This window comes from Equus caballus, chromosome 24, assembly GCF_041296265.1.
Source record: "Equus caballus isolate H_3958 breed thoroughbred chromosome 24, TB-T2T, whole genome shotgun sequence".
NCBI lineage: Eukaryota > Metazoa > Chordata > Mammalia > Perissodactyla > Equidae > Equus > Equus caballus.
The window spans coordinates 23,818,529-23,831,999 of NC_091707.1; the positions used below are offsets into that span (position 1 = coordinate 23,818,529).

The 13,471-nt window shown below is 40.1% G+C and overlaps 1 protein-coding gene across 8 annotated transcripts in view; it reads left to right on the forward strand.

Annotated features, from left to right (window-relative positions):
- Positions 1 to 13,471, forward strand: part of SYNE2 (spectrin repeat containing nuclear envelope protein 2) — a 296,778-nt gene that overhangs the window by 200,280 nt on the left and 83,027 nt on the right. For all 8 annotated transcript variants that reach the window (XM_023627878.2, XM_023627880.2, XM_023627881.2 and 5 more), the window contains 7 exons: positions 2,022 to 2,138; positions 5,455 to 5,685; positions 9,258 to 9,440; positions 10,478 to 10,606; positions 11,057 to 11,178; positions 11,328 to 11,469; positions 12,882 to 13,013. In XM_023627878.2, coding sequence (XP_023483646.1) covers positions 2,022 to 2,138; positions 5,455 to 5,685; positions 9,258 to 9,440; positions 10,478 to 10,606; positions 11,057 to 11,178; positions 11,328 to 11,469; positions 12,882 to 13,013 — 1,056 coding nt within the window. The remainder of the gene's footprint in view (positions 1 to 2,021; positions 2,139 to 5,454; positions 5,686 to 9,257; positions 9,441 to 10,477; positions 10,607 to 11,056; positions 11,179 to 11,327; positions 11,470 to 12,881; positions 13,014 to 13,471) is intronic.

The following is a 13,471-nucleotide window of genomic DNA, read 5'->3' on the forward strand; positions in this document are numbered from 1 at the left end:
TTAGACACATCTACCACCTCTTGATTCTTGAAATGCAACGTTCCTTTGACTTTTAATTCTGCACTTTCTTGTCTCATCTTCCTGCAGCCCCTCCTCCATCTCCTTCTCTTGCCCCATCTCTGTGCTAGGAGGACTCCTCATTGTTCCCTCCTCTTCCTTCTTTGTTTTCTCCCTTGGCAACTTCATCTCCTCCCATAGGTTTGTAGTGACCTCTATGCCAGTGATTCCCAAATCACATCTCTAGTCTTGGCTTTTCCCTTAAATCTGTTCCACATCTACCTTCCTGATAGATTTCTCTTTTTGGCTGTGTTTTCTTCATCTCATACCCATTTTACCAACCTTCCTTCAAAGCTTCCTCCTAATTTCTCAATGTCTGTTAATGGCCCCATTATTTTCTGAGTCTAAGACAAACTTGAGAGTCATCCTGGGTACCTCATTTCTCTTACCTTTCATATCCAGTCAGTGGTCAAGTGTTGTCCACTCAATCTTTACATCTTTCTTCTCCTCTCGTTATTTTTGCCAGCATCCTATTCCAGGCAATTGTTACTTCTTCCCTGTACTTTTGGAATAGCCTTCTAATTGGGTTTCTAGCCTCAGTTATTTTTCCTAATACATCTTATACAAAACCAACTGATGACTTTTCCAAACACCATTAATGCTAAACTGCAATCTTTCATGGATTCTGATTATCTGCTGAATAAAATGCATCCCAGACTTTTCATGATCTTGACCTGCCTTTCCAGTTTTATCTAATCTTCATCATTACTTGCTTCCTACCTTTCTAATAGCAGTTATTGTTTGCAGTACAAGGAGCTGAAAATGAACTAACATTTTGTTAGGAACTGCTAGATGCTGTATATACATCATCCTCTTTAATAATCACAAGCATGAGTGAGGTGGGTTATAATCCAGTTTCAAAGATGAAGGAAGTGAGGCTCAGAGAGTCAAGATTGGTTAATTCCAACATCCATACTTTTCCCACCATGCTATGTTAATTATTTGTGTAAATGTTGTTTTCCCATTGTTTGGCCATGGTTAAACTAGTAAGTGGGAGTGCTGGATCAAAATGTACATCCATTTAAAATGTGACACATGTTATCAAACTGCCCTCTAGAAAGACTATATCAATTTTATTTCAGGCAGGAATGCATGGAAGTGCCTCTTTCCTGATTCCAAGCTGATATGGGATATTTTCAATCTTAGACAGTAGTTGAAATTGCATTTGTATTCTAAGAATGTTGAATATCTCTTTTGGTGTTCATTGGCTTTTGTATTCTTCTTTTATAAATTGCTGGTTTATCCCATTTGACTGTTTTTCTACCTAGGGGTTGATGTTTTCCTTATTGATTTATAAGAGCAATTACTATGTTAAGATATTAACACTTTGTAAGTAATTACCCCGTTTTGTTGTTTTTCTTTTAACTTAGATTATAGTGTCCTTTTTGGTGCACATTATTTTATTTTTATGTTGTTAATACTAACATTCTTTTCCTTTATTGTCATGCTTTAAAAGTCCTCCCCTGAACCTAGATTAGAAAAATATTCACTCATATTTTCTTCAAGAATCTTCAAATATTCTTCAAATATTAATATTTAAATATTAGACACAAGTAGAATTCATTGTTAGGAGTGAGACAAGGATTTAGTTCTATTTTTCATGAAATGCCTGGGTAGTTCTTCCCAAATTTAATAACTTCATCTTTTCCCCTATTATTTGAAATGTTGCCTTTATCGTGTAATTGAATTTTGTCATAATAATCCACCTAAATACATAATTCTCTAGATTCCTTATGTGCTCCTCATTATCTAGAAGAGTGTTGGAGAATTTAAGTCTTTCAAATAAAGACAAACCTAAGGAAATTGACTTTTTCCCTAATGAACAAAGTTTTTCTCTAAATGTACCTAACCTCTCTGGACGTTTTAGCAAGCAGGCGATCTGTGAAATGAGCAGGTGCAGGAAGGGTCACTTGGGTGGCAGCAGGGCAGGAACTTTTTTGGACCTCTAATTCTTTTCTTTACAGGAGGCAGCTGGGAGAATAAGCACATGTGCTAGTTCCATGGCACAGATTCTTGCACCAGACTCACTAGGCCCTGAGCAAGGCCCAGAATTTTCCCTGAGTCCCAACCAAACGGAAGAGGTAAGTCCCTGTTGGTAATAAGCTAACTGCTCAGATACCTGGACCAGCACTCAGAGATGCCAAGCTTTCTGTGTTCTGCAATACTTTGTCCATCAAGCCAAGAGTTCTGTGTGAACATCTTCACCTGTGCTGTCAAGCTGGAGAACTGGAAGATTTGCCATCAGATGTTTACATAGAAAGTAAGCATGACCCAGAGCAACTGAAGATTTTTCACTCCCTCACCATTTGTCAGGATGAACTAGTTTTTCCATTAACAACTACTTCTTTCTTCTGTAGATAAAACTATGGGGGTGATGAAAGTGGAGGAGAGTTAATATTGATTAACTATTACTTAAGAGGCATTTATTTTGGCAGTTTAATCCTTAGATTAAGTAAGTTAGGTTAACACCTACCATAAATTTACAAATGAGAAAATCTAAATTCAGGAAGTAAAAATACAGCTGGTAAATGGAGGAGTTAGGAGTCAAACTCAGAATATTTCAGTCTGCCTCCCTAATTTGAATATTTAGTACTGAAAGATATGAAGCCAAGGTAGGTTTGGCCTCACAAAATAAACCAGCACCTTACCATCCTAGAGGCATGTCTGGTATTTGTGCGAATGCAGTTAGGTATTGCTGTGTAGCCAAGCAAGTTTACATTTATAAAAAGTAGGGGAGATGTGCAGATGTCTGTAGAATTGACTGTAAAATATTAAGGAGTAAATTTAAAGGGTTGATATTTTTGCATCAAATATATATAGCTCCAACTAGAAAATTAGTTGGCATTTTAACTGCATCCTGTTCCTTGGATCAGTGATGTGTGGATGCAGAAGTCAGAGTATGACCTTCACTAACTGAGAGACTAACCTGGAGACAGAGCGTTGGCAAAATCACGTCAAGAATGTGGACTCGTGGACTCCATGGCGTGATAACCAGGGACTGAGTCCTGCTTCACCTTACTAGTTGTGAGACCATAGGCTTTTTGAATAACCTCTCTAAGCCTCAGTTTCCTCCTCTGTACACTGGGAGTAATAAGGGCTTGTGGTGGAAACAATGAGATGGTCTGTGTATCACATTTACCACACCGGCCTGACATAATTCTGTGTCACAAGAAATACTTGTGATAATACTTTTTAGCCCCCCAAAGTGTACAATCATAAAACATTCATTTAAACAATGTCTGCTTTTAGAATTTGGGGCGATCGTTTGTAGAAGATATTGAGCAGAGGTGCTATTGTGGGAAAAACTGGGGACTCAGAATTAAAAGATCACGGAGCTGCGTGACCTGAAGCAAGCAACTTGTGTTGAGGCCTGAGCTTCTCAGATGCACTGTGGTGAAATGGGAGGTGTGTGGACTGATAAATGTTAAATGCCCGTGGGTTTCTGTGACTATAAAGAGAGGTGGCTGAACAGACTGCTGGCAGGTTCCTCAGGCCACCTTCAGCTGTTGAAATTCTGTGGTTGCAAATATTCCTTTTTCCTTCCATTCACCTTTGGATTCTTCTCAGGTTCAAATAACTAGCAAATAAAGCCCAGATTAGTTATCCAGCTTCCTTGTTTCCTCAGTAATTCAGTAAGTTAGTAAGAAAGCAAAGAAACTCAATATTGTCATTTAAAAAAATGTGTGTGGCATATGATAGGTGCTCAAGTAATGTTTTGAATAAAGAAGACAGATGGTAAATCTGTTATTACAGATTAATTAATTAATGTTAACAGATTCTCAGGTGACAAAACAGAGGATCCCAAAATTTTTGGCACTAAGGTAGAGTGATATCTAAAAACAGTTAATCAGATGACTAGAAATTGGTATCTGGCAGTAAAGTCACACAGCTGTTGCTTTTTTAAAAATCAGGATTAAAAAGAAAATTGAAACAGGTGAATCAACGTATAGCCCTGACAAGATAAGGGAAAGTGACCTTAGAAGGATGATTCTTGCAGAAAATATTGATGAAGGCAGGAGAGAGAGTGTTTGGGTGGAAAAGAGCAAACACATGAAGTTAATAGATGGTCAAGAAGAACAAGTACATCCCACAAACACTTCTGCCAGACCAGCTTTCAGGATCCTCATCAGTGTGTGTGAAAGTGAATGGTATTTTCATACCCTGCATGGTTTTGTTACCACTTGCCAATTCTGTGCACTTCTGCTGTCCTGAAATTTCTATGTTTAAACTAAATTCTACAAACATTGGGAAATGTGCGTTTGAGTTGAGGTAGGGTTTACATTTGTGAGCAACTTTCATTAGAAGTTTGTCCCTTGGCCAAAATTGTGTCTTATTAGATGCTAACATGTAGTTTGTGAAGTCTTATGTAGAAAACATTGTATTTTCATCATATTCATAATCCACAAAATATTTATTGAGAACAATAATTTTGTGGATCCAAACACAAATCCTTATTCCTGAAGGAATTTCTCTAGAAGGGTCTGATACATGCTTTCAGTATTCTAGGAAAGGGTAAATTACACAATGAGAGGCAAATATATATCTCTGTATCAAATAATCTTTTACCTCAAAATTAAAAATATTATTATAAAATTGGCAGAATAATTTGGTATCTGGGAGAACTTTTTCTACTGGATCAATAGGCAACCCAGTTATTTCAGTATAAAAAGAACACACCACAATTTATACTATAAGCATCTAGTCCTTAATTCACTAATATTTGAGTCTCTAGAAGGTGAAAAGTAGTCTTAGGGATTCTCTCTGAAGAACAGGAGAAAAGTTTCCAGAATACCCCACGGAAACTCATTGCTTGACTTAAGCTATTTTTAATAGGGAGATGTTTAGATGAGCAATAGCATGTATGTTAGGGGGAAAAAAAGCTAAAATATTTTATAATCTAACTACTTGAAAAGCTGTTAAGTTAAAAGTGGTATATTTCCTTGTATCCCTGCCAGTGTGTAAAGATCTTTTTTTTCTGTTTGAATAGAGCGCACAGCAATGTAAGCATTGCTTAATCATGTGTCACGCAACTTTAAACACTGGGCAATTCGCTGAAATGTTTCAGACACACACCCACATGCACACCCTCTCCCTCACACTCACCTGTCTCCTGGGGCCTGCCGTTTAATGAACCGCGAGCCCGTTTGCGTCCTCTGTGCCTGGGAATACTGTACCTGTGTACATGCAGATCGGCTGCTTGGAAACCCGGGGTGGCAGGTCACATGATTGTTGCTATGCGTGTGGAGGTGCATTTTTCTTTTCTTTTCTTTCTTCTTCTGCCCTTATTTTTTTTCTTTTAACTGGGGAAATGCAGGTTCACAGGTCCTTGCAAGTCCAAATCTGAAAACTTTGGACTCCTGGCTTTTCACTGCTGGGTTACCTTTGGATTTATCTTAGGGTGCCACACCTCCTATCGAGGCTGCAGCTCTGGGCTTTTCTGACGAGCAAGGAGCCTTTGAGGCCAAGGTGGAGAAACCTAGGCTCGAGCCCACAGAAGTCCTCCATGTCTGCAAGACCCAGGTGGCCGAGCTGGAGCTGTGGCTGCGCCAAGCCAACGTGGCATTCGAGCCGGAAACATTAGACGCAGACATGCAGCAGGCGGTGGAACAGCAGCTGGTAGGGTGCCAGGTAAGGCTGGGGTCGGAGTTCATGGCTTACCTCTTCGCCAATCCCCTTCCAAGACTAGGTGACTTTCTCTTAAAGCAACAGTGGGTTTCTTCCTGTTACTCTGACCCTTACGTTTATCTTGGCCTCAACTTTTGTTCTCACGGTAATTTTTTGAAACAATTTATGTAATCAGAGTATTTTGGGGAGACAGTAGTGAGTAAGAGCTCAGAATCTAGAGTCCAAATTCAGCTCCATCACGTTAGCTATGAACTTGAGGAAGTTAACTTCTCACCTCATTTTCCTCATATAGAAGGTTATCTCATGGGATTTAGGATTAAATGGGATAAGGTCTATAAACCAGTGTCTGGTGTATAAAGTGTATAAAAAGTGCTCAATAAATGCTGTTATTTTTATTCATAATAATAAGTTTTTTGAATTTTCATTCACCGGAAATGAAACTGAGTATCCTGATTTGCAAGATGGCAGATACAGCATAAAAGGACCTCGCTGCCGTTTTTCTACAAATGCTCCTCTTGCTTGGGAGGGGCAGGAATGTAAACTTCCTTGCCTTTAGCCACTTTGAGTACCATTTGCTCGCTCAGCCCAAATGTTGGGATTTCTGTGTCCCTCCAGGGAGGGGCTAGAATGACGACATGGCGGCAGCATAATTTGAGTGTCACAACAATTGAGGCTCCTCCCCCAACGGTGCTTAGACCAGTCTCTGCCTGATTGGCTTGTTGTCTCCTGCAGCAGTCCCCAGTGATGAAGACATCCTCTCAGAGTGCCCCATATCACCAGCCCTGCCACAGAGAGCTCCTCCCACTATAGTGTTATGGGGTCGGGAGTAGCCCACCCTCCATCCAGGGCGGACACTCCTCACCGTCTTACGTCAGGCCCGCAGTCTTAGAACATCCAACTAGTGGGGGACTCAGGTGGGCAGGCTGGCCTCCTTCCCTGAGCAGCTCAGCGCCTCTGATCCCAAAAGTCAGCTCTGAGAGGTGGGTTCACTCACACACTGGCACTGTCGCATGGCCTGGCTGATGAGGCACAGGGGAGTCTGGAAAAAAGAGTGTAACTCAGCACAGAGCGATGCTACTCTAAACTGAGCCCACAGCGTGCCAGGTGTTGAGTCCCAGGCCCTGAAGACCGTCCAGGATCGATTTGCCATTTGATTGTCCTGCTCACTGGGTAGACCCCATGCCAATTCCTTGATCATCACCAGAATCCCATCTTCCAGCCACTTGTAGTGAGTTCAAAGATTTTGGGACTGCTCAAGGAAAAGACAGACCACGAGGTGGCAATAGCATACAAGAGCTTTATTTGGGCAGCATTTTGGCAGGATCCTGAGGGACTGGGAAGTCCCTCACAGCAGGAGACCTTCCAGAGGCTTTGGCATGGGATGGGGGTGGGAAGAGGACAAGGGAACTCTTGGGGGGTCAGGAGTCCAGAGGGGCTTGTGTGTCTAGGTGATATCAGAGAGCTCCAAAGGGCAGCAGAGGCTGGGGTCTTCCAGTTCACCAGAGTTTGTCTTAACCGTGACTAGCAGATGTGGGGTCCAGTTTTGAGTTTTGTGCCAGTGGGATTGAGCTATTGGTCCTGGCCTGCTGTGAAGACATAAACATCATAGGGACCAATATACAGGGGCCATCTTTGGCTCATTTATCTAATGCCGTGACACATACAATTTAATATTGAAATTTATAAAAAGTCTTACACTGGTCTGTAAAAACACTAAGTTTCCAGCGGGAAAGTGTCCAAAGACACAAGAGCAAACAGTGAAGAAAAAATTATATCCGGTAATTTAATATTTGAGAAGAAATCTTCAGCCTTGATTGTGAAAGACATGTGAATCCAAACAGCTGTTGTTTTCTTCCTACGGTACACTGGCAAAAATTATATCATCCTGGAAAACTCTGGAGAAATGGATCCACTAACGTCTGATAGTTCTGTCAGATTGGTTCCACGTTTTGGGAGGTCAGCCGTGAGGAGATAAAATGTCCATCTTCTTTGGCCTAATAATACCATTACTTTAAATTTACCCTCTGAGAATAACCCAGAAAGGAGAAAAATATTTATGCCAGCATTTATTACAAAAATAAAGAATTGGAAACAGCTTACAGGCTTAATAGGGAAGTTATGTGAACCATGGAATATCAACTTGCGACTATCAAAATGGGAATCCTGAACATGTGTATGTAGACACATGAAAAAGTAGAGAGCATAAAATAGCTAAGTGCAAAAAAAGCACAAAATTATCATACCCTTTTTTTTTTTTTTTAAAGATTTTATTTTTTCCTTTTTCTCCCCAAAGCCCCCTGGTACATAGTTGTGTATTCTTCGTTGTGGGTTCCTCTAGTTGTGGCATGTGGGACGCTGCCTCAGCGTGGTCTGACGAGCAGTGCCATGTCCGCGCCCAGGATTCGAACCGACGAAACACTGGGCCGCCTGCAGCGGAGCGTGCGAACTTAACCACTAGGCCACGGGGCCAGCCCCTATCATACCCTTTTTTTACAGCCCCTTTAAAATCTGTGAGGACGTACTGTTTAAGCTTAGAAGAGTCTGTATGTTAGAGGATACAAGTAGTTTTCATGGATGGAGGAATTAGACCATATATTATTTGAAAATTTGTTTTAAGGCTAGAGTTTTTCCTTACGTTTCTCTCAGAGGGCTGAACCTGCTCATAGTCCCATACCGAGTTTTAGCACAAATGATCCAGGTGCTGGAACGGGAGTCTGAATGCCGCTTCTGTGCCCAGCCAGTTGGCATGGCTGTTCGGGGTCCTGAGCCCAGGAGAGGGCAAACTTGATCTGCTGAGGAGGAATACCATGACAGAGACCTACTGAGAAGCTTACTTCATCCCGCTGATTTATTTTTAGGCCAGGGTGTAAGTTGGCCAGTTGTATCAATGACTAAGTGTTTTAGGTTCCAAATTATTTCTTCTGTGGTCTTCTTCTGATATTTTGGAAGCTTATTTGGCTTGAGAAAGAGAAGGAAAAGAGCAAGGGAAAGAATTTTCAAAGAGTTCTGTAGAATTCTTTGGTTATTAGTACTCAACACTTTGCAACAGAAAGTTTTGGGAAAGTGGGGGGAAAGTAATAGTCAACACATTTTAAGCACAGGGTATGTATCAAGCACTGGTCAAAATACATGGATTTAACTGTAATTCCTCAAAGGGACCGTAGGAGGTAAGTTCCGTTATTATCCCCACTTTACAGGTGACTAGAGGCACACTCACATGAAGGAAGGTGCCCAAGTTTCCCTAGAGACTGAACGCAGGTAGTCGAGTTCCAGCGTCTGTGTTCTTAACCACTATGCCATGCTGGATACATTCAGCTGTGTTTTCTAAAGTCATTATAGAATCACTTGTATTAGAGAGTGACATCGGCAATTTGGGGTTGGTTTCATGACACCCCTGTGGAAAAGCACAGGAATTATGTGGAAGTTGTTTTTCTGTTTTCCCAAGATCCCTTCCAACCTGTGTTTCTGGAACATCTTGTATGTACTTAAATAGAGAGAGGGAATCTAACTTATTTTGAGGCATAACACTTGTTCAAGACCAAAAGTAGGAATAATTAAATGATTTTATTTCCTAGGCTATGCTAACAGAGATTGAGCACAAGGTTGCGTCTCTGTTAGAGAATTGCAAAGATCAGGGCCTGGGAGATAGTGGAGCCACTCAACAGGAGGCTGAAGCACTTTCCTTGAAACTAAAAACTGTGAAGTGCAATTTGGAAAAAGTCCAGGTGATGCTTCAGGAGAAGTACAGTGAGGACCAGGTAAAATACGGCTATGTATGAACAAACATGTATGCAGATATATGTATGTGATAAACCCGCCAGGAAGGAACTCTGGGTGGAGGTGATGAAACAACTACAGAGGAATTATACTAAGTAAAAATTACACCTCTTAAAACTGTGAGGGATGGTTGTGCTTGCTCTTGTTACTGGTTTCCTTTTGCTGTGCAGTTTTCCAGTCTAGGTTGTTGTTAGTGATGGTTTTGGTTTGGGTTGGGTTGGGTTTGGTTGGGTTGATTGTTCTTGCTGGTAATAGGTCTGGTGTAAGCCTTCTTCATAAAAGAAAGATGTATTTTAAAGGAATTTTGTGACTCCAATTGACTGGAAAACGAAGCCTTTATAGGTATGGTTAAAATTCGACCTCAGAAACACAAAACCTGTTTCTAGGGTACTTTTGTTATTTATTTATAAATATTTATATAGAGAGATTAAAGTATCATACAGCTGAAGTGTTCCTGTGACTTTTAAAAGCGTTCTGTGTTTAGAAGTGCGAATGTGCGTCCTCTGAGTAGGATCTTACTACATAAGATTTGCATCCATACTCAGGAGATGCTAGTTCCTGCTAGAGGACTTAGATTCACAGAAATGAGATGGGCTGCAGATACACAGGGCATTTGGTTCCCTTTCATCCTAATGTGTTCTTTCTTTTAAAAAAAAATCGACTTATGTTTTAGACATAGGGGATATTTGAATTCGTATGCATAATACTATTTCTCTTTTTGATATTTTTTTTACTCTGTTCTTAAGAAAAAAAAGGCAATAGATTTCCTGGATTTTAGTAATTCATTGACTGAATTCAGTTGAGGAAATATGATGACAACTTCATCAAATATAGTGGTTTTTGAAGTTGTTATGAAATGAGTACATTTAAATCGTAGTATATAATTATAATAAATAATAAAATACAGTCATTTACTCAATATGAAACTTTTCCATTATGTCGTCTCATTATTAGAATTGAAATAAAGTGGGTCATCTTTTTAAATAAAATAAGTCTACCATCATAAAATTTTTTGCAGCATCCTACTCTTCTAAAGAAACCTTCAGAGCATCAAAAAGTTCTCCAACCAGATAACCTTTCTGAATTTGAATCTGTTGTCACTGAAAGGCCACAATTCAGCAAGCAAAAAGATTTCCAGCAGCAACAGGTAATTTCAGCCCCTAAAAGTTATAAGGATAAGAATAAAGCTTGCTATGTGGAATTTCCCTTTGAACTACATCCTGAGCTGCCACTGGAGTGTTTTCGTATGTGGCTGAGTGGGCAGTGTGGTGCGTGAGTTCCTGTGCGTGCAGCAACTCTGGGCGTGAACTTACCTCTGTAACTGCAACACCCTTTCCCCTATTGTTTCAAAATGTTGTAGGATATTTTTGGTGGTTTTCCATGTGTGTAATATATATTAAATAACCCTTGGTCATTGTGTGAATATTTTAAATAGGTTTTTGAGAAATAAAAGTTAACAGGAACAAGCAAACAAGAAAGAAATAGTAACTAATGATTTAGGAAGTGGTTCAAAATCAGCTTATCTCAACAGAAGAAACCCCTGGGTACTAATTGGAAACCTTGATTGACTGGACCATTTGAATCTTACTCAATATAGGTTCTGGAGTTATCTCCAATGGAACAGAAAGATTTCATCAAATTCATAGAAATGAATGCTAAGGAAATGTGGCCCCAGTATTGCCAACATGATAAAGACGCAACTCACAAATCATCTGTGAGGTAAAACATTTTTAAAGAGTTGGATATTCGGTAGTTGTATGGTTGGGAGAATTAAAGTGTTTCTTTTAAAGTCATTTAATAAAGTATTATCTGAATGTAATAAAATTTTTGTATGTTTATTATTTTCACCTTTTGTTTTCCCTTAAAAGCGATAAGGCATCTAGCCCTGAAAATGATGCTTCAGACTCGGTCTTGTCACCCCAGGGCCGCAGTGGAGATAAGTGGCAATATTTACATCATGAACTCTCATCAAAAGTAAGACTACCTCTGCCGCAACGTGTGCAGCCTCAGGTCAGTGTGTGTCTGCACACAGTGTAAAGTAGCATGTTTATCTTTGAAAATCCAACAAGTGTTCATTAAACACACATGTATGTTCTGCATTAGTGGCAGTTTATTTTCAGAAAGCAAAGATGCCAAGTAGGTTCCTCACTTGGCTGGCCCCTTTTTACCCTCCTGGGAATCTGCCTTAAGTGCCCCGCCTTTGTGCTTCTCTAGCACCCTGGGCTTCCCTCATCAGAGCTCTCACCATACCGTGCACCTGGTCATTTGTGTGTATTCCCCACTAGCTGGTGTGAGAAGAAAGACCATGTCTGCCTGGTTCACATTTGAGTGCCTGGCACAGTACCTAGAGCATCATAGAATCTCAGTTACTATATGTGGAATAAATAATATATATATAAAACTGTTAAAAAATGATACAGTGCTATATGAGCATCATTGATTCATCAAAAGATTATTTGGAATCTTCAGTGTGCCGGCCCCTGTGCCAATGGCACCAGTCTATATTCCCACCAACACACCTGATCATTGCCATTATAGGTTTATTCATACTGTGCCAGATACTGTTGGATTTCTCGCTAAACAGGGAGGCCATGAGCAGAACAGCACTGTTGTCATAGCAATCAAGCTTCTGCCTTCAACTTTGCCCTCAAACTGCCTGGACAAAGGTTACCAACGATTTCCCAATTCCCCAGTCTCGTGGGAACTTTTTAGTTCCCTTCTATTCTGCCAAAAACCTTATTTGACCAATTAAGGTTGAGTCAGACTCATTGGTAGAGCTTTAGTCTTGGTTTCTCCTTGTTATACGCACTGTAACATGTATATCTTTCTCTTTCCAAGAGAGTAAAACACCATCAATAGTTTTCTCCCTAAGCAGAGTCATCTACCACCCCATCCTGTTACTTTTCATGTTAGTTTTCCAATTGGAGAAAGAAATTAACTTTGAATCGTTCTCCCTTCTGAAGTCTCAGCTCATTTTCAATACTTTTTAAGCTTTTCAATAACAAATCAAGATCCATATCTGTCCCTGGAGGTGACTGAATTCTATTCTAAGAGTTGGCTGTATACAGGAGTCTACAGTAATGGGAAGAGAAACAGCTAACTGTAACATGGATAGCATTGCTACTAAATTGAAAGATTAGAAATTTTACTCTATTTTTCAAATTATGTTTTTTTTCTCTCATTTTGATATCTAAATGGGCCCTGAAGTGTCTAAGTAAGGCCATGACTAACTGGTCATGACTTTTCAGATTGTCCAAAATATTTAAAATTTAATTTAATTATTTTTTCTTGTAAATGACAGGGTAGACAAAAACACTTATCCAGAGGGTAACTCTGAAGATGGCGTGCTAAGGTGTTTTTGCTGTTTGACATTAACATCAGCAGGATCTCAGTCTGTAATAGAGTTTCCCTTTTTCAAATAGGTTGCCACAAATATGAGTATTCTACCCAGTGTGAGCGTGTATAACTTTAGATACCCAGCAACTGAAGAACTGAAAACTTATACTACCCAACTTGAAGACCTGCGTCAAGAAGCAAATAATCTGCAGACACAGGTAGCAGCTGCACGTTATATATTTTCCTCGTTGCAATAACAAAAGAGAAGGGAGATGTGATATTGTGGATTGGTCATAGTTTTCTTTACTGAACAAATAATAGAACGCCTAATGGAATGGGTCCTAGAATTGCACATAGAATTGATCCCTCTTGCCAGCTCTGATAAATTTGGTAGTGGCTGCCTAGAGCACCATGTGCAAAGGCTCCTGAACCTGAGTGCAGGGTTAGTAGGAACAGGACTTGGTTGATTAGTCCTGTCTGCAGTAGTGCTCTGGGGTTGGAAGGGTGAAGGAGGGCAGAATAGGTAAGGTTTCCAATCTTGAGTAGGCTTAACACTGAGACGGTGTGCTAGGTAATGTTAGGTATTCATCAGAGAAGACAGTATGAGACAGCCCAAATTGGGGTGATTACTAGCCTTGGGATGCTCCTAAATTACTTGTAACTGGTTAGGAATTCA